The sequence below is a fragment of the Sparus aurata genome, chromosome 19, assembly GCF_900880675.1.
Source record: "Sparus aurata chromosome 19, fSpaAur1.1, whole genome shotgun sequence".
Taxonomy (NCBI): domain Eukaryota; kingdom Metazoa; phylum Chordata; class Actinopteri; order Spariformes; family Sparidae; genus Sparus; species Sparus aurata.
In genome coordinates, this window is record NC_044205.1 from 18,464,071 (window position 1) to 18,483,819 (window position 19,749).

The 19,749-nt window shown below is 42.3% G+C and overlaps 2 protein-coding genes and 2 non-coding genes across 4 annotated transcripts; all 4 read right to left on the bottom strand.

Moving 5' to 3' along the window:
- Window positions 1-775: 775 nt before the first annotated feature.
- On the bottom strand, window positions 776-8,746 carry LOC115570192 (glycine--tRNA ligase-like). Its single transcript, XM_030398583.1, has 17 exons — window positions 8,619-8,746; window positions 7,405-7,506; window positions 7,156-7,258; window positions 6,918-7,059; window positions 6,410-6,498; window positions 5,077-5,153; window positions 4,839-4,984; window positions 4,605-4,754; window positions 4,358-4,520; window positions 3,990-4,154; window positions 3,696-3,803; window positions 2,736-2,881; window positions 2,561-2,646; window positions 2,359-2,468; window positions 2,182-2,275; window positions 1,359-1,549; window positions 776-1,276 (listed from the first exon to the last, which is right to left on the bottom strand). Exons 1-17 carry the CDS (start codon window positions 8,661-8,663, stop codon window positions 1,163-1,165), a joined length of 2,031 nt encoding a protein of 676 aa, XP_030254443.1. The 5' UTR covers window positions 8,664-8,746; the 3' UTR covers window positions 776-1,162.
- Window positions 8,747-10,323: 1,577 nt separating this feature from the next.
- Window positions 10,324-19,609, bottom strand: LOC115570191 (glycine--tRNA ligase). The gene is made up of 17 exons (XM_030398581.1): window positions 19,291-19,609; window positions 18,765-18,866; window positions 18,090-18,192; window positions 17,663-17,804; window positions 17,217-17,305; window positions 15,237-15,313; window positions 15,000-15,145; window positions 14,758-14,907; window positions 14,505-14,667; window positions 14,032-14,196; window positions 13,833-13,940; window positions 13,572-13,717; window positions 13,398-13,483; window positions 12,954-13,063; window positions 12,306-12,399; window positions 12,001-12,191; window positions 10,324-10,831 (listed from the first exon to the last, which is right to left on the bottom strand). The coding sequence occupies exons 1-17, from the start codon at window positions 19,537-19,539 to the stop codon at window positions 10,706-10,708; spliced, it is 2,247 nt and encodes a 748-aa protein (XP_030254441.1). The 5' UTR covers window positions 19,540-19,609; the 3' UTR covers window positions 10,324-10,705.
- On the bottom strand, window positions 15,804-15,938 carry LOC115570510 (small nucleolar RNA SNORA84). The gene has a single exon (XR_003981776.1). It is a non-coding gene; the product is annotated as a small nucleolar RNA SNORA84 (small nucleolar RNA).
- LOC115570505 (small nucleolar RNA SNORA84) lies at window positions 17,395-17,529 on the bottom strand. The gene has a single exon (XR_003981771.1). It is a non-coding gene; the product is annotated as a small nucleolar RNA SNORA84 (small nucleolar RNA).
- Window positions 19,610-19,749: the final 140 nt, after the last annotated feature.

Here is a 19,749-nt window from a genome sequence, read left to right on the forward strand (position 1 = left end):
TGGACTGCTTGAATGACATCCGTGTTAACTGTTCTGCAAAAGGGTGGGGAAAATGTGTCAATTCAATGAGAAAGGGTTAACACATTTGCAAGAGGTGTCTTGTGCTCTGCTGAGACAGTGATGATGAAAACCAAGTGGATTCCAGTTTGTTTAAAAAGGTCAAAGCAATCAATAAAAACTGTAAGACTGTGTTTCATTCTTTATGCTAAGCTGAGCTAACATAATTTGTTTGTTGTTGTTTTTTTTTCTTACTTTGTCGTAGTTGTACATTTTAAAAAAAGGTTAGCTTTGATTTGCATGTCAGTGTCTGTGTGGAATAAATTGTTACAATTGTTTACCTTTATGCTAAGCTAACTCCCAACTGGCTCCAGACTTATACTGATCAGATATATATTGACAGTTGTCTCAATCTTCTCATCTAAGTCTTGGCATCAAAGTCAAATAGGAGTCTTTCCCAAAATGTTGACCTGTCTCTTTAAACTAAATAATACTTTTCCAAAGTCTAAAATGTAGCATCCCTCTCACAGACCTGGTGGACAAATGGCATAAACTTGTGGTATTGGCTCAATGGAAGGATGGAATATTTTCCATATTCCAGGTTGCCAGATCTGTTTTTGGAGGGTCTAAGCCTGTTGCAATTTTGGGGCTGCAGCCAAACACTCATCATGCCTCACATTCTACCGTGACCTGTGAAACGACACGCAGTGCCGTCTAGTGACAGCAACACAAAATACAATGCAGTGGGATCATTACAGTGAGACAGGGTGACACAAACCAAAGAACAGTGTGAGCTTTATTTGACAAAGTCAAGCAAGACATACGTTATTTTTTAAAAAAAATGTGAACTCTGGTCCATTACTGGCTGTCTTTGTGCTCTCATAGTGTCAATTCTACACTAAAACTGAAACCACAGTGGACTGTGTTAGATCGGCAGCATGTTTGTGACTAGTTGAGCTTTTCTACCGTCTGAAAAGTTTTAATCTCTATCAGATCATCGTAAACAATTCACAGCAAATTAAAAAATATCTTTCCTGTGTGTAAAATTCAAAAATTCATGAGGCTAAGAAATGTTCTATTTTAAAAAAAAATCACTTTGGTAAAATGTAAAAACATCTTGACATCGCGTGGTCCCTGCACGTTCACTAGAGGAGTTCCTGCTTGATTAGTCCTTCTTGCTGGTTTCCTGTCCTTCAAAGATGGGGTACTTGCTCTCCACCTCAGCCCATGTCAAGACGCCGTTAGCCAGATCTCGAACCATACCTGGCAACTCATCGACCTGCAAGATGATTTTGTATTTTAGAAACAAAATAATCTGCAAATGTGATACTGTACAAGCGACTGTACAATTATTGCTCTACCTCGGCCCTGATCTGCCTCATGGAGTCGCGGTCTCTCAGAGTGGCCGTGTGAGGCGTCTTGTTCACCGTGTCGAAGTCGACGGTGATGCCGAACGCCACCCCGATCTCGTCTGAGCGGGCGTAACGCCTGCCGATAGATCCTGAGGAGTCGTCCACTTTGTGAGACACGCCGTTTTTAGTCATCGCCTCGGCTTTAAGGAGAAATATGAAAGAAATGTGCAATCAAATTGAAAAGATAACTAAAAAGGATACTCATATAGATATAGAGAAGATCAAGGAAATAGTGTAACATTTTTGGAGATACACTGAGGCTGTATGTACTCCTGCCATGACTGAGAGGAAAAGATAGATTCTACTCTAATCAAATATTTGTTGATCATGAAGCTACAGTAAATTATGCAGCCAGTTAGCTAAAAAAGAGGATAAAAGTTTGTGTGTCTGAGAAGATTAATGCTCCTAGCCAAGAAGCAGAACATAGCCCTGCGTAAGAAAGTGATAAGCTAAAATAAGCTAAGCTAAGCTAACTCAAGGCTGACTCCTACTCCAGCTTCATATTTAACATCTTCTCATCTACGTCTCTCTATGCTAAGCTAACTCCTGAAGATTTTGTTACCTTCAGTGTCAGGCTAGCGGTTTGCCCGTTTCTTGTCTTTATGCTAAGCTAAGCTACCGGCAAGCAGATGTCAGCTTCATATCCAGACACATATGAAGAGTGGTGTCAATCTTCTCATTTAAGTCTCTACAATCAAGCCAAACAGAAATACTTCCCCAGATGTCAACCAATCTCTTTCAGCTAAATAATACAACTTAGCATCACACTCACACAACTGTTGGACAAATGGTGCGAACTCCTGGTTATGGCTCAAAGGAAGGATGGAACATTTGTATGGAGCCACAGTGGCGGGGAAGCTGAAATACTGGACGAGAAATAAGTCATATTAAATCAAACATCAATATTATGTTGATTCAGATTTCATCCCTTGTTTTGAGACATTCTCACCGTCCTCTGTTCATCCCCCTGCCGGACGTGGAACGAGTGCTCGAAGATGGAGTACATGATTCTCCCGATGCCAAAGGACGGCTCGATTACATTGGGAACAATCTCCTCCACTGTGGGAAAATAGAGACGGTTGTTTTCCCACATGAAAAAACTCACTGTTCTAACCCAGAGCACGGAGGACCGGCTCGGTGTCGCCTCTTACCGTGCAGAGTTTTCTGGAACCTCCTCACACCGACCATGTCTTTGGTCAGTTTGAATGTCCGGCCCGCTGTGTCGAGGCTGAACTCCCTACAGACACACACACACACACACACACAAAATTAACTCACATGTTAACAGGCTTCTCTTCAGCATTCATCACTGCGGTGAAAATTTACCCCTTTTCACTGAGGAGCTTCTCCTGATCACTGATGTAGCACTCGTCACAGGCAGCCAGGTAGTCCAGAACCAGCTTGGAGTCTTTCTTGAAGGCCGTTCCTATGGCTCCCTTGTTGGGCTCAAACTGGACGACGTTTACTACTTTGTGCAAAGAAGTTAAGGGGTAAAACAGAGGCATCTGGTGTGCAAGAGAAACAAACTATTCAAGCTCGATTAGCTGAGCAGGGCAGATAGAAAACTACAGAAAATTACAGGAAGTGCAAGTTTGTTTTTCCTCAATAACTGTGTGGGTAAGGTACACCGCTGTGCAGGCTGTGCGCTTTTTCATGCAGATCAGCCTTTTTGAATGAGACTTTCAAGGGTTTATACAAGAGACAGCATCGTAAAGCATTGAAAATTGTCAAAACATAGCGTACACTTGTCAGACACAGACGTTTCAGGTGGCTAAAATATGTCTTGCTGCTACTCATATACTCTAAAAGTGATTTAAAGATCAATAAACTAATGAAAAATTATTAAATGTACGTCAACTCCTTACAGACAGAAATCCGTAATCGATGAATACGCCAAAAATCTTCATTTACAACTTCAATGAATAGTCAATTTCCATGTTTTTCAAACACATTTGAACTGTAATTGGTTTCCACGCTTCACATTGAGCACAGAGAAAATGTTCCTCTCAAGCAGGTGAGTGTGAGAACAGCCTGCTAGTGTAAAAATATCCTGCACGTTCATTTTTCTGGTCAGTGAAGCTCAAACATCCAAACTGCCATGACAGTGAACAGGACACATTTTTGAGTGAAGGGCGACTATTGAGATCATCGTCTCACCACTGCTGACTCCTGCTGGCTGTATGGAAAAACACACTTGTAGACAAGCAGCTGATGTGGATCAATAACACGCTTAAAATAATGACAGTATGGTTTTGAGGTTGTCGGGCTGGCAGAACAGAAGGATATGGGCTCTTTCAGGGGTTTTTCAGCCACCAGAGGGACTTTAGTGGCTCTGGAGTGACACGAGAGGTCGTAGCAGGCGCGGTCAGCACAGCCCACGATCTCAATCCAGCCCTGAGGGAGAAAAAACAAACCTGTCTTGGCTTGTGTCAACTATTCCAAACTACTCTACCCAGGTGTGTGTGTGTGTGTGTGTGTGTGTGTGTGTGTGTGTGTGTGTGTGTGTGTGTGTGTGTGTGTGAGAGAGAAGGTGTGTGTGAGAGGGTGTGTGTGTGTGTATAAAAGAGTACAGGATTTTACATAGGAGGTTTTGGACTCAGCGTCCCAGCAGTCGCACGCGTAGTGAGCCATCTCGTTCTCCATGTGCTGACGGAAGCGCACTTTGTCTTTGGACAGTCCCACTTTGATCAGATAGAGGTAGATTCTCCCGATGAAGTAACCCAACACGGAGTTGTTGATCACTCCCTGCGGAGGAGATTCAAAGATGTTATCGTGGTGACAGTCCATCAAATACGGAATAAACCAACAAATCTGAATGTCAACAATCATTTTTGTTTTTTGTTAGCTGATGGACGAAGCACAGTGTTAGACCAGGCATGTTTTCAGTGCTAAAAATAAGCACACACTCATATTGTATAATAGTAATAAGTCAGTGAGATGACTCCCACCTGCTCCACAGCGTCCCCCAACCTCATGATCTGTGCAGACTGGCCACTGGTCTGAGCCTTAGAGGAGAACAGCATGATCTCCAGGTCGGCCACACTGGAGAATTTAGGGTGGACCTTCTCACTCGGGTCCACAAAGTGTTCGATCTCAGCCATAGTGAACTCTCTGCAAGCAGGACGAGTTAATGTCTCATTTTAAAGTCATCGTATTGTGTGGTTGAGGTGGTGAGGCTCTGAGGTTTCTGACTACCTGACACGGATGAGTCCAGAGCGAGGAGAGATCTCGTTCCTGAAGGAGTTTCCAATCTGAGCAGCTCCAAAGGGAAGTTTTCCCTGGTTGAACTCCAGCAGCCGTTTGAAGTTGAGGAACATCCCCTGAGCTGTCTCAGGCCTCAGGTACCTGCAAAGTCACAGTTAGTTCACACGGTTTTAATAGTTTATCATGTATGAAAGAGAGAGACGATGTGTTGCTACAGATCAGTACCCGGGCGTGTTCCCGCCTGGTCCAATGGACGTCTGGAACATCAGGTTGAAGGAGACGGGAGGCGTGAGCTCGTTTCCTGTCGAGGGAGACTTGACGTCGTACTTCACAAAGAGATCGGTCAGCTCCTGTTGGCTGTAGTTGTCCATCTGAACAGAGGGCAAACCGTCACAGGATTATATGTCGCTACATTCAGCAGCTTCAGATGTGACTTTGCTCGTGTGTTTCGTCCGGCGCTCACCTGAGTGATCACATCCTCCATCTCAGCCGCCTTCTCTGCAGAGCATTTCTCGTCAGACATCAGTTTCTTTAAGTGAGCTGTGAGGAAGCAAACAGTTCATTTAGCAGCTGCTACAGTGAATCAGTCAAAGACATTGATATTTCCCAACACTCTGCATGATTTTGAATCGCTCATTACTTAGAAGCAAATAATGTATATGGCACTCAGGAGAGGACTGGGTCTAGTATCTAAGTTTTAAATCAGATATTAATATGATTCCAAAAAGGCCTGTGAAGACAATAAGAAGCTCCCTGCTTGCAAAAATATAAAATATTTAACAATCTTTTCAAATTTGGAGCTGTAGAATTATCAATAAAAGTGCAATTTTTTCTAAGCAGTTAACTTCTTATTGTCTTAATACCTTTTAAATTCTCCTCCTCTGTCAACTTTTTAAGCAAACACAAACTTTACTTGTCAATTTAACAAAGTATCAAGCTGCCAGACACCTACAAAAATGCATACATTTGTGATATACTCAATACTACTAGAGCAGTTCACAGCTGAAATTATGTATAGTTTCACTTTTAATACACACAATTGCAGCTGAATAATATAAGACTAAACTATAACTTTAATCTGTTTCCATAAAATGTGATTTCTCTGTGCCTTTTTCATTGAAAATCCATCAATTAAATTGTTCATCAATAAAAATATGTATGTAATTTGGTATAGAGAAATATGTTATATATTTATATATATATATATATTTATATATATATATATATATATATATATATATATATATATATATATATATATATATATATATATATAAATATAAAATAAAAGACTGTGTCAGCGGGTTTTATGCTTGTTATCTATGCTTGTCACCAATATGAGGTATGAATAAAGTTATGCCACTATCAGTGGCTCAAAATAAATCATTTCACAGACATGCAGTTGGACTCCAGTCCTGAAAAAACAATTGTCTCTGACACTTAACCTCCTGCCTCCCCTGAGGTTACATAACCCAGTGAGACAGGTAAAAACCTGTCATTTCAGATGATCTGAAACATTCTTTAAAACTGGCTCTGCAGAGAAGAAGTGAAAAAGAGGGAAAAGTGCCACCAAACAAACAAGTCGCTGGATGATTTCAGTTGGTAAATGTCTTTAGAACGTGTTTCTGTGCCTACAGATCCTCAGGTCATTCTCTCGCTTTCTTTTCAGAAAAGAAACCTGACACCTTGTTTGCAAAGCGAGGAAACAAAAGCTGGAAAGCTCAGGGGAGGTACAGGACGAGGTGGGGCCCCGCTTTAAACCTCTGAATGACGCAACGATGGAGGCACAAAGTCACCTTTGAGGAGGTGATCGGCGCGATAGCACTCTCCTGTCTTGGCATCTTTCACCATGTAGTCAGCGAATTTATCCACATGACCCGACGTCCTGAGAGAGAGACAGCGGCTATTAGGAAGGAGCTTGTGCATGTATGACTTTTTACAGTTGAGAAGACAAGCCAGAGTAGAAAATGTTGTACATGTTACTCATGACTATTTTTATTATTCAATTAATTGCTTAGCTGATGAAACGACAAAAGAAATATGAAAATGTGACTGAAACATCTTCAAACAGCTTCTTTTGTCAAGCCAGCAGTCCAAAACACTAAGACTCTTTATTTATCACCATAAATTACAAATAAAATGCTGCAAATTCTTTCATTTAAGAAACTGCAAACAGAAAATATTGGACTTTTTTTTTGCATGAGAAAAGTAAAAATAGTTGACAATTAATGTCCTTCAGACTAACTAATAGTGTTATAGCCTGATAGTATCTGACATGTTTGGTTGGAGTTCTTGAGCACCTACTTGAGGACCGGCTCGGGGGTGAGCATGGTGCAGTCGATCTCCAGGATCTGCTCCTCCTGGATGAAGTGCTGCCTCCACACCTGCAGGATGTTGTTCTTCAGGGCACAGCCCACCGGGCCAAAGTCGTACAGGCCGCTCACACCTGAGAGAACAAAAAGGGGTTTGTTCTGTAAATTGAAATATCTTCCTCAAACTATATTTCCTCTTTTTTTGGGGGGGGGGTCTGTCACTACGCTACCTCCATAAATGGCAAAAGCCTGATCGTAGAAGAACCTCCTCTTCAAGGCGTCCTCCATCTTCACTCGGTCCACCGTGTCATCTTTGGGCTGCAGGGACAGCTCCTACGAGGGCACATCAGTTAAGATCGTTGTTCTTTGGGAATCGAAACAGAAAACTACACGAAGAGCAAATATTCTATGACACAAACTGAAAGTGGAACCGGAGAGCGTGAGGGGGAAAGATTAACCAGCAGGTGTGAGACTTTAACCTTTGCTTCCAGAGTCCTCTTCCGGGCTTTCAGCTCCGCAACGGCTCTGCTCAGCTCCGACTCTTTGGCGCCATTTTCCTTCAACTGATGCACGAGGTCACCCTGCAGGGAAAGACCAGTCACCAGGTCGGCCATTGTTTTATATTTTTTGTTCTTCTTTGCATAATTAAAGTCATTCTAATCATCTAATCTGTGATTTCTACTCATCAAGGTGTCGACACAAATCAAACACTTACATCTTATCTTTTAAAGACCTTCTCAAGATATATTCTTTCACAAAAATGTAAACAAAATTGACAAATCACCCTTTTAAAAAAGCGTTACAATTAAGTAAAGATGTGAGCAGTAAATCTGTGGTCCTGTGCAGGGGATGGTTTTATGTAGTAATCTGATTATTAGAGCGAGTTTGGCTGATCCACATTTTGCCAACAGGATAAATCCATGTGTGAAATAAAAATACAATATTAGGTTTAAAGATCTGTAGCATGAGAAATGCGGACTATGATTCTGAAAAGCTTGATTCATTTTGAAAAAAATTAATGAAAAACATGGATACATTAAAACAAATAAAAAGATTGTGGCAATTAAAACCTCACAAATTCATATTTAAGACCAACTAATTACTTTTAAAGCCTTAAAAAACTGAATGTAAGACAGTTTAATACTGAAGAACCTGCAGAGACCCTTCAAACACACATGGCTTTTATATTTCTAGAAATAAATGCTGTTTATTGAGAAAAGTGTACTTGAAGTTGGTTCTGTTTTCATAATCTATTTATGATCCATCTATTTCATCTATTTATGCCATCAAAGTGACAAATACCTGATTGGTTTCACTTCATCACGCCATGTGGCTCTCTACAGTTTCTGGTCATTGAGCATCATTCAGTGACTTGTTGCAGCAATAAAACCAAACCACGTGCACATTTTGCATTAAAATTGTTTTTTACATCTGTTTTCATCCTCGTAGACATTAAATCGAAAACTACACATTTTCTCGTAACGCTAATTAGATGCTAATAATAAAATCGGCTGTGTTAATTTAGTGTGTTAACACATAATTTTATCGTGATTCAAACACAGACATTAAGATTGAAGCTGTTTAACAACTCTCCAGTCAACACTTCGACAGGTCTGTGTAACAGACGCTGTGGATCTGTACCGTGTAGTAGTTTGTACAGGCGTGTGTGTGTGTCACCTGTCGGATAACTCACCTGTTCCCTTACAGCCTCTCTGAACGGTGCCAGCACTTCCTCCATGTTCACTAGACGCTCCTGCAGCTGACCTCGGATCCGCTCTGGACTCAGATGTTCTCGCTGCTTCCTTTAAGTGCTGCAGGCAGGATAAGGGGAGGTGCGCTGCTGTCAAATCTGACTGCTGTCTGAAATCAAGGCTTTCAGTTGCATCATCCAGGAAGCTCGGACAAAACTATCTTTTTTGCCATGAAGACGAAAGTGTGCAGAAAAACCCTGAACAACCTTTATTAACAACATTCCTATGTGTTACATGTGAAGGGCATGGCCGTGATAACCCTGTGGGTGGCCCCAGAGCGCCCCCTGACCCCCTGACCCCCATTCCTACTTAACAAAATAATGTAGGAATAATATGCAACATATGGGCAACATGTAAACTGAAACAAATACATGTATTAAAACTAGATTAAACAATACTGATAACGATATCAACATTGATAAAAGTAGATTTAAGTCGGGCACTTCCAGAGGATAACCATGACTAGCAATGTGTTGTGGTCAGGTCTGTCAGGGGCCCTCATTTCCTGTTTGCACGGTCTTTAATAAAGGCTAAGAAATGCCTCTAATACACTTTAAGTTACCCGGACAAGTTTGCACATTTGCCCCTGCAGCCTGGCAGCAAAAATCTGAATATTCTCCACCTTAACACTGACAATTGTCTTTTTTTCACTCACTTTCTCAATTAGTTGAGTCATTTAGTCCTTAGAATGTCAAAAAAGTGTAAGTAAGTGTAAAAACTTGTTCACCACTACTTCCTGAGACTGAACTGACTTCTGCAAATTGCTTCATTTTTGGAAGCAACAGTCGTAAACTTTTCATTCACTGCGATAGATGACAAAGAAAAGCAGCAACTCCTCACAGTTAAGCTGGAACTGGCAAATGTTTGACATTTTCACTTGAAAATTGACTGAAAGATTATCAAAACCGAGGATGAGTAATTGTCTTTTGTTCACAAATCGATTAATGTCTCGCTGAAGTGCTTCCCACTAATGAAGAACCATCTGTTGCCAGCTGGTGGTCAAAAGAAATACACATTAAAAGGCTGCATTGTAAATCTGCATGCTTGTTACATCATTTTCAAAACCCTACAATTAAACTGACGGCTGAGGCTTTCACTCGTTTGCCTTTTGATCATGCTTGCCAAACTTTATACTTTTGTTCTGTTTTCTAGTGACATTTAAAGGATTAAAACAAAATAACTGCAACAGCATTGTTGTTAAATACTTTTAATTTCACTGATTCACTCCCCTGGCATCAGTTTGTTCTTCTGGTTTCATTCATTCATTCATTCATACCGCTACAGAGTGTGCGCGTAACACTTCACTGTGTTTATCAGCCTCTCGATGCCAATCATCAGAAATAATGTGGAACATTTTTCAAAATCTTCTGTCCAGGATGTCTGACATTTGCTGGAGGATTCTGTTTGTCATTCGTTGTCACACATTAGACGACATTTAGTGCCAGAAACAGGCAGTGATAACAAAATGGGAAAAATGTGTCATAGACTAGCAGACATACAGAGAATTGCATGACTGGGAGAGGCGCTGAAGAACAGGAGGCTCCTGGGAAAAAAAAATCAAGGCAGCTGGTAAGTTTGTTTTTGAGCAGCAGTGGATTTCTTAAGCTGATCTCTTTGTTGGTTCAGACAGAAAACATGACAGTCGTATGCGCGTGTCCAGTAAGTGCTGGCTGTTTTTATTGAAATTGTTAAATATCTCAATCCAATCTGCCTGAAAACCGGAATGGTGGAAGCCTCCTTCCACTGACGACAACCTGATTACAATTTTTCTCCCTTTAAAACATATCGACATGGTCATAACACGGATGAAAAGTTGCTCATCAGAGAAACAACAGTCCTGTGCAAGCTTTCCACAACTGTTAGATATGATGAATACATGACATTTTAGTGATTGCAGTGGCGTGGAACACGACGAGGGGCTCGGTGCACCACTTTAGCTTATCACATTACAGTTGCATTATTCTTCCTGGTGGTGCGTGTGCAACGAGTCTGGATTTTTTCATGGAGTGACTGGAGGACGAGTGAGCGTTTACTCTTCCACCGTGTCCTTCTTGCTGGTCTCCTGTCCTTCAAAGATGGGGTACTTGCTCTCCACCTCTGCCCAGCTCAACGAGCCGTTGGCCAAATCCCGAATGATCACAGGCAACTCGCTGACCTGAGGAGGGGAAGAAAACATGTTAACTTGATGGTGTTAAATGGTGCGTGTGATCACAGCTGACCTGCTGCACTGTCACGCTCCTTATAAAAGGAATGTGATGTTTGTTATTGTGAGGAGACTCGGATTAAAATCTTTACAACACTCTCCTCAATATTACTTTGGTTTGCAGCTTTAAACTAGTGATTGTATATTGAGAAGGAAGACATGACAGCACTCAAACAGCGGTTTCACACTGGCACGGTTCTGGTTCTGGCACTGGTTCGGTTCTGGAGTCTCAGAACCTTGGTGCTGTCTGGCGAACCAGCCTGTTTTCACACCAGTTTAAGTGGAACCAAAGTGGGAGGATGTCATTCCGCGTCACACAGGCGGAAGTATACACAGCAACGGCAAACTGGCAGGTCGTGTGGACTATTTATTAGTTACTGCAGCTATTTGCTCAGTTTTTTAAGTTCATTAATTATTTGGTCTGGCGTTCGGGTGAACCCAGCCTTGGCCATCTCTTCCGAAAGTTTGTTGTATAGTTTGCTCTTTCTTGTGGAGGTCTCTAATTTCTCCTGGAATTCAGGTGATGCCCAATTCGCGACCAAACACTTAGTTTCTTCTGCCGACCACTGAACATTTTTCTCCTCCATCATCTTCTCTGCTTTCTTTCCTTCTCTTCCTGCTTTCTTTCTTTCTCCTTACTGCTTTCCTGCTCGACACGCCCACTGATGATGTCACGGTTCCCAAGGAAAAAACAACTATTTTTAGGTTCCGCTGAGAACCGACTTTTCAGGTTCCGAACCAATTATTTTTTCAGTCTGAACGCGCCGGCCGGTTCAAAGTTGCGTTCGGGAACCAGAACCGTGCCGGAGCCCTGCCAGTGTGAAACCCCTAAAAGTGAAACCTATAAAGTGGATCGCCCCCTGGTGGCTTGCAGCAGTACAGGTCTTAAATCCCACCACCTCTATATTAGTAGATTGGACATGATGCATCAAACACATTTTCTCAAAGATGGCTTCTGTAAGTGTGTCCTCACCTTCTAAAACATCAAATTCAAGACTTTACTTTCTTTCATATTCGCTTTGTTTCTGTAGTAATGTTCCTTATGTGTTCAAATGCCACTTTTTCTCCACAAAGTCCACTGACGTGAACAAATAAAAACAACCAGGGAACTCGTGCTGTACCTCGGCCCTGATCTGCCTCATGGAGTCGCGGTCTCTCAGAGTGGCCGTGTGAGGCGTCTTGTTCACTGTGTCGAAGTCGATGGTGATGCCAAAGGCCACTCCGATCTCGTCCGTCCTGGCGTAGCGCCTGCCGATGGATCCTGACGAGTCGTCCACTTTGTGAGACACGCCGTATTTGGTCATTGCCTCGGCTGAGAGGGAGAGAAGAGAAGAGATAAACAACGGCAGCGGCAGAACGTGATGTTTCCTATCCTTATAGACAGAAATGGAACATTTATGAACATTATCATTATGTGGGCTCTTACATAATTCCCTCACGAAGGGCATGAATTCCTGGTTTTGACTCAGAGGCAGGACGGAGCATTTATATGGAGCCACAGTCGCAGGGAAGCTAAAGAACTGCAGAGGAGGAAAACAAATTATTACAGCAAACAAACAACAGCACTGTGCACAAGGAGGACTATTTTGATTATGCATTTCTAAGCTTCAAGAATGTGCAGCAGTTGTTCACAGTTTCAATTTAAGAGCCATGAACACATCAAAACAGTAATTCTGTCAGAGTTAACAACCACAAGAAACTTTGTTATCTGAAGGGCTAGGCATTAAGCCTCACAGTAAACACAAAGTACTGATCAGAGGAATTTAACAATGTCTCAGCTCAATGTTCCTTAAAGCTGAATCTTTATTGAGCCAAAAATGAATTAAATTCTCTTTGCTATCCATGAGCTTTTATATTGTAGCAATGAAGCAAACAACCTCTTAAATAAAAGTCAATTAAATAACTAATTAAAATAATAACATCTTCAGAAGCAGCCATTTCCATGTGACATGCACAAAGTGTGAAATGAGTCCCTCTTCTAAAGATCTGTCATCGTTCAGCTAGCAAATATTAAGGACTGGTTAAATGAAAAGCAAAAATGCAGGAGCAAAACAAAACTCGACAATCCACTTACTGTTCTTTGTTCGTCGCCTTCTCTGACTTGGAACGTGTGTTCAAAGATGGTGTACATGATCCTACCGATGCCGAACGACGGCTCGATTACATTGGGGACGACTTCCTCCACTATGGGCGACAAACACACATAAAACGTGCGTTATAGAGAGGCATCTTTTATAGTTAAAGAAGTTAATGAAAATACATTCAGGGTGTCAACAGGTTGGAGACACTCACATTTATTGATTAGAAAGATTGAAGTTTATTTCTAAAACACACTCGAGATGGATTTTTGGACATTCTTGTTTTATTCAAGCAGTGCAGGCAAAGTGGTCCAGTGCAAAGCTAGATTTAATTTGGGGTTATGATTATCAGAGTGACGTTAGCTGTTGGCAAAATGTTATGAGGTATAAGGCAAAAAGAGGTTCAGGACTTTAGGAGGAGCAGGACATGACAGTCTCACCGTGCAGAGTCTTCTGGAATCGCTTCACACTGACCATGTCCTTTGTGAGTTTGAACGACTTGCCCTCTGTCTCGATGGTGAACTCTCTGTGGAGTCAGAACAAGACAGTGACTGGACTGGAGGTCACAAATCCACAACCTTTCATACCGTTCGTCTGCAGCCAACAGCACTCACCCAGCCTCGTTGAGCAGCTGCTCCTGTTCTGTGATGAAGCATTCATCGCACACAGACAGATATTCCATGGCTATCTTAGCATCTTTCTTATACGCCTTCCCGATGGCTCCTTTGTTGGCCTCGAACTGGACGACATTTACAACTTTGTGTGGAGGAGTTAAGGAGAACAACTGAGGAACAACAAGGCATCTGGGTGCTTACACTGTTTTTTGTTGTTTAAAGGAATTACAATTGTCTTTGGCAGCGTCAGTTAAAGGATATGGGTTCTTTAAGAGGCTTTTCAGCGACCAGAGGGACCTTCGTAGCCCGTGCGTGGCATTTCAGATCGTAGCAAGACCGGTCGGCACACCCCACGATCTCGATCCAGCCCTGCAGCAAGGGATAAACATCTACTTTGAGCAAAACTTCCGTATGTGGATTTCCCTAATAAGCTTTGAGGATAAACTGGAGGAGAACATACGTAGGAGGTTTTGGTTTCAGCGTCCCAGCAGTCGCAGGCGTAGTGAGCCATCTCATTGTCCATGTGCTGTCGGAAACGCAGCTTGTCTTTGGCGACACCAACTTTAGTAAGGTAGAGGTAGATCCTCCCGATGAAATATCCCAGGACGGAGTTATTGATTACTCCCTACATGAAGGAGAAGAGAAGAGTTAACTTCAGACTGCAAACTCAAATCTGACATTCTTGATTATGTTTTTGAAACAGCAAAAACTGATCTTAACTCAAGGTCCAGGAAGCAGCTAAAAATGTACTTTGAATTAAGATTTTATTTCCTTAAAATCACTTTGTAGATCATATTCAGCGAGGATTATGATCAGGATTTTCATAGTATTACAGCTCTACATCCAATATATTTCACCTCAGTTTTCGAAATTGTAGTACAGTGAACATTTGCTGCTTAGTCCAAACATAAGTGTTCTAACAGTGATTCCCACCTGCTCCACAGCATCCCCCAGCTTCCAGATTTGTGCAGACTGGCCGCTGGTCTGAGCCTTGGAGGAGTATAACATGATATCCAGGTCGGCTACATTGGAGAATTTAGGGTGGACCTTCTCGGTCGGGTCTACAAAGTGCTCGATCTCAGCCATGGTGAACTCTCTGTGACAACATGTAGAGCATTTATATCTCTGCAAGTACAGACACAATGTACTTGTAATGATAAAAAAGTTGACGTAGTGGATGTCTCACCTGACACGAATGAGTCCAGAGCGAGGAGAGATTTCGTTCCTGAAGGAGTTTCCTATCTGAGCGGCAGCGAAGGGCAGTTTTCCCTGGTTGAACTCCAACAGACGCTTGAAGTTGAGGAAGATTCCCTGAGCTGTTTCAGGCCTCAGATAGCTGCAAATTCAGATCAAATGAAGTCACTCAACAATGACACAAATGCGTTAACATCAAGGTTCAATTATTCACCATATTGTGCTTCAGCTTACCCTGGCATATTCCCCCCTGGTCCAATGGACGTCTGGAACATCAGGTTGAAGGAGATTGGAGGTGAGAGGTCGTTTCCTGTGGTGGGAGACTTGACGTTGTATTTCACAAAGAGATCGGTCAGCTCCTGCTGGGTGTAGTTGTCCATCTGAACAGAATGTAAGAGGGAAAAAAATAATCAGAAACAAGCTTTTCCACATAATCCCTCAGAAGAACATTTTGTCTGAGTCAACACTGACCTGAGTGATGACTTCCTCCATCTCAGCCTTCTTCTCTGCTGAACACTTCTTATCTGACATCAGCTTCTGGAGATGAGCTGCAGGACACAGAGACGTGAAGACAAAGCTTTCACTAACAGCTGTGACAATACTTGACAGACAAAAGGTTCAAATGACCGAAATTAATATCGATTTTAGCTTATTTACGGTATTCAAATTGGCTTGAATCTAATCTGGATGTCGACATAGCTTGATAAATTAGGGGTTTAATTTGACAAAAGCAGAGTTGCTGACAAACTAAGACAGTTTTAATTTGTTTCTACTGAATTGGTTTGAATTTGTGTTTTACAAGGTTCAACTCAGAAACACAACCATTCACCTTCTGAATTCAAGTTTCCATCTTGCATTAAATCAGGTGGAAGACTATTTCCTTCCCGACAATTTGCGATTTTATATTTAGTTTATTTAAGATGGGGCTTTTCCCCACACGTTTGCTCGTCTGACATGAGTCAGCCCAGCGCGTAAGGCCCTTGCATTTCCGTTTCTTGCTTAACAGTGTGTTTTTAACCAACAATGCTCTTGTCCAAATAATGTATCTGCAACCGGGCTATGGAAGGCTGCTATAGTGGCAGCTTCCATGCATAAAATCGCAGAATCAATATGCGCCTGTTTACAAAAACCCACAGTTCAGCACTTTGTAGCCGACTGAAGGAACCACCAGGCACTCACTTCAGCAGCTTCCAACATCACATTTAACAACCAAAAACTGTTTAAATTTCATGAGGACATAATAACTTCTTTATACATCTTATGGTGATAAAACCACATTTGTGTCGGTAAACAAAAGCATCACAGGGCAAGTGTGTTTTGAGTTAACAAGGGAATTAATCTCGTCTTTGTTTGGTGAAAGAGAAACATGAATTCAGAAGCTGCAAGGTTTTCTTTTTCTGTTAAATAAGTGGAGGAAAATGATTTCCTTATTCAGCAATTTGTGACTTAACTTTATTTATTTATTAGACCAAGACTGAAACAGCAGAAAGCAAACATGATGAAACAGGAAAATAAAGCAGACGCAGCAGAGAAACTAAACTTCGAACCACAAAAGATTCAGTTAGAAGCTACAACAGTACTAACAGCTGAACACACACAAAAAATCTTTCTCTCTGGTGGGGAGTAGGGCAACGCCACTGGTTGGCTGAGATCATGCAACATCAATGCAGCCCGCTTAGAAGCAGGGCAGCGCAACTCAGTACAGTTAAACTGGGGATGGAAAGCAAATCAGTGAGACCAAAAATAATGAAAAAGCACTAAGAGTGTGTCGACTCCTCCTGCCAATGCTGCGCACACACACACACACACACACACACACACACGCACACACGCGCACACACACACGCGCACACACACGCGCACACACACACACACGCACACACACACGCACACACACACACACCACTTGTCTTGGGCTGAAGATGGACCACTTGAAGTTTTAAAGTCGGTTTGAGACGGCAAAGTGTCACCAGACATGTCTCAGATGTTACATAACATGACTTGGCAAATTTCAGTTTTTACATAACATTTTCAAGTTTCATCATGTAATTTCTTTTTGTCATCTCTGCCATTTAGACTCCAAGTGTTTCAGGAACTGACATGTTCTCCTTACATCTCAGATCCCCCCCCCAGCACTTTGGCACAGCTATAGTTGCAGCAGCTTGTATTTCTAGGAGAGCCCCGTGTGATTTCTGCTGGTCCAGCCACTTCCTTTCTCCCTCAGGCACAACAGTGATACTCAGAGCCTTGCCAACCAGCAGAAGCCACTGACAACACAAGTTTGGACCGCGTCCATCCCCTCTGACTGCAGAATCCCATGAATAATACAGATGAAAAACGTACAAAGACTTCTGCTGGAGGTGCTTTTGGGATGACTAATCCGTAGTTTGCATAGCGGCAGTAGCCAAGTCTCTAAAAACACTTACACTTGCAGACATACAAGAGACTTACCTTTGAGGAGGTGGTCAGCCCTGAAGCATTCACCATTCTTGACATCTTTCACCATGTAGTCGGCGAATTTCTCCACGTGTCCTGATGTCCTGGGAAAAAACAAACAAACAAAACAAAAGCATCGGAGTTGAGAACTTGTGGGAAGTGAAGAAGTGCTCATTTTTAGATTCCATCCAAATAATGTATCTGCAACCGGGCTATGGAAGGCTGCTATGGTGGCAGCTTCCATGCATAAAATCGCAGAATCAATATGCGCCTGTTTACAAAAACCCACAGTTCAGCACTTTGTAGCCGACTGAAGGAACCACCAGGCTTTGCCATTTAAACACATTAAAAGGACTACCAAAAACTGTTCAACACTCAGATGGCTTAGTGCCTTTTTTACACAACTTATGGTGATACAAACACATTTGTAACAGTGTATGAAAGCATCACAGAGCACCTACTTGAGGACTGGCTCAGGGGTGAGCATGGTGCAGTCGATCTCAAGGATCTGCTCCTCCTGGATGAAGTGCTGCCTCCAGGCCTGCAGGATGTTGTTCTTTAGGGCACAGCCCACAGGGCCGAAGTCGTACAGGCCACTCACACCTGAGGAGCATTACTGCATGGTAACAGGAAGCTTAAACACCATGTGTTTTAGGTTGTGCGTGCCTATGGATTTCCCAAGCATTTTAATTCCTTTAAGAAGGGGCACTGTGTGGTTTTTGGACAAGAAATTAAAACTCAGGTAAAACTAAACTTTAATATTCACAGTGTGAAATAAAAGGTTTGTTTAGCCATAAAAAAGAGAAAGAAATCAGTAAATGAAGATCTTTTATCTTTTACAATATTATAATATTAATATTAATATTAATAATAAGAAGAGTAATTTACCTCCATAGATGGCAAAGGCCTGGTCATAAAAGAATCGCCTCTTGAGGGTATCCTCCATCTTGGTTCTGTCAACGATGTCATCTTTGGGTTGTAATGACAGTTCCTGCAACGAGAATTATATTGTCAACTTTTTTCTCACATTTGCCATCTCAAAGCTTTCATTTAGCAAGCGGAGCACGCTCAGGTGTCATTATGTGGCCAATGTTTGGAGCTTTGGTCATGTGATTCAGGTCTGTGAGACTTCCCCATCTCTGAGGACTGTGAGATGTGGTTTAAAGGTCTGAGCGATATGGAATGGACCTTTGGGCTCGGCCTCTGATTATCATGTTGCATATAATTTCATTCATATAATTTCGTTTGTAAAATATCAGATTTGAAATGTACGGAGCCTTTCCTGTAATCAGATCCAGCCTGATCTCGTCCCATTTCCCTGCCTGCTCATCAGCGTGGAGGACTGGTGCAAATGAATGAAATTGTGGAAAGGCTCCCCAAATTTGAATGAAACTACATCAGTATCTGCAGCACAGCCTGATCTTTACGGGAGAGCTTATAAGTGTGGTGATGAGCTTTTGCAAAACATATCATGCAAGACTTGGCAGAGAATTCATACATTTAAAAAAAAAAAAATCTGACTTAGATTCAAATAAGTCAAATTCACAGTTAAATCTCACTTACCTTGGCCTCCAGGGTTCTCTTTCTTGCTTTCAGTTCAGCCACAGCTTTAGTGACATCCACATCAGGAGCTCCATCCTGCTTCATTTGGCGAACAAGCTCCCCCTAAAACAGAGAGGTGGCTTTAAACAGGCGCACAGGAAACCCCTGACCCGGCTACAACAACGATTCAACCCGAGGCTGGCCATGTTATCTAAGCAATCAGCTAATTTTTCCATCATTATTTTTTTTAAGAAGAAGCATAAACTTGGCCTCATCTCTGAACCCCACCCTGCTCACAGATGTCTGCAGCAGCACACTGAAACGTGGCAAAGGGCGCAGACATGACTGCCAGCTAGCGTTAGCCGCTAGCTAGCGAGCAATGGCTGTCCTCATTCATTGACAGCTTCGCAAGAAGCCGGTCAGGTTAGCCGGCTAGCCCGGCGAGCTGCCATGACTGTGACCGCGTCTGAGGCAATAAAACCTTATCTAACTCAAAACAAAGTGACTTAGTCCGCATCAGTGACGACTGTGAGGTAGTATGTGTTACCTGCTCTTTGACTGCGAGCCTCAAAGGGGCGAGAATCTCTTCAATGTTGCCGTCCATGGTTCGTCCTTCCGCCAGGTGCAGCCACAAGCTTTGCTTCTTCTTCTTACACAAGCAGACCGACGTGGAAAACGGCCTGTTTCGAGGCGGGTAGCGGAGCGACTGCCGAACAAACCGGACCGTGGACACCGGACAGAAGGAGGAAATCTCAGTGCTGGTCCTCAGCAGTGCTGATGTTGCGCTACGAAGCATGGACCGCCGTAATGCGAGGAGAGAATGATGAAATCTCTGGAATCAAGTAAATACTGCTTCCGGTCCCGACAAGCACTTTCTTTACGACCGGCAGAGGCACTGCGCGACGTGTCGGCAGATTCGTCAAACAAATACATCAAAAACAAATAAAATTAATTTATTAAAATAAATAAAATATACGTAAATCAAAATAGATAAATTGATATAAAA

What these genes read in the sequence shown, in the direction of transcription:
- LOC115570191 (XM_030398581.1), bottom strand. Translation starts at nt 19,539, where the DNA reads ATGCTTCGTAGCGCAACATCAGCACTGCTGAGGACCAGCACTGAGATT. An exon ending in AGAGAACCCTGGAGGCCAAG is followed by an intron (nt 18,193 to 18,764) that starts GTAAGTGAGATT and finishes TTCTCGTTGCAG; the next exon opens with GAACTGTCATTACAACCCAA. An exon ending in GGCTGACCACCTCCTCAAAG is followed by an intron (nt 15,314 to 17,216) that starts GTAAGTCTCTTG and finishes TGTGTCCTGCAG; the next exon opens with CTCATCTCCAGAAGCTGATG.
- LOC115570192 (XM_030398583.1), bottom strand. Translation starts at nt 8,663, where the DNA reads ATGGAGGAAGTGCTGGCACCGTTCAGAGAGGCTGTAAGGGAACAG. An exon ending in AGAGGACTCTGGAAGCAAAG is followed by an intron (nt 7,259 to 7,404) that starts GTTAAAGTCTCA and finishes GTGCCCTCGTAG; the next exon opens with GAGCTGTCCCTGCAGCCCAA. An exon ending in CGCCGATCACCTCCTCAAAG is followed by an intron (nt 5,154 to 6,409) that starts GTGACTTTGTGC and finishes GCTTCCTCACAG; the next exon opens with CTCACTTAAAGAAACTGATG.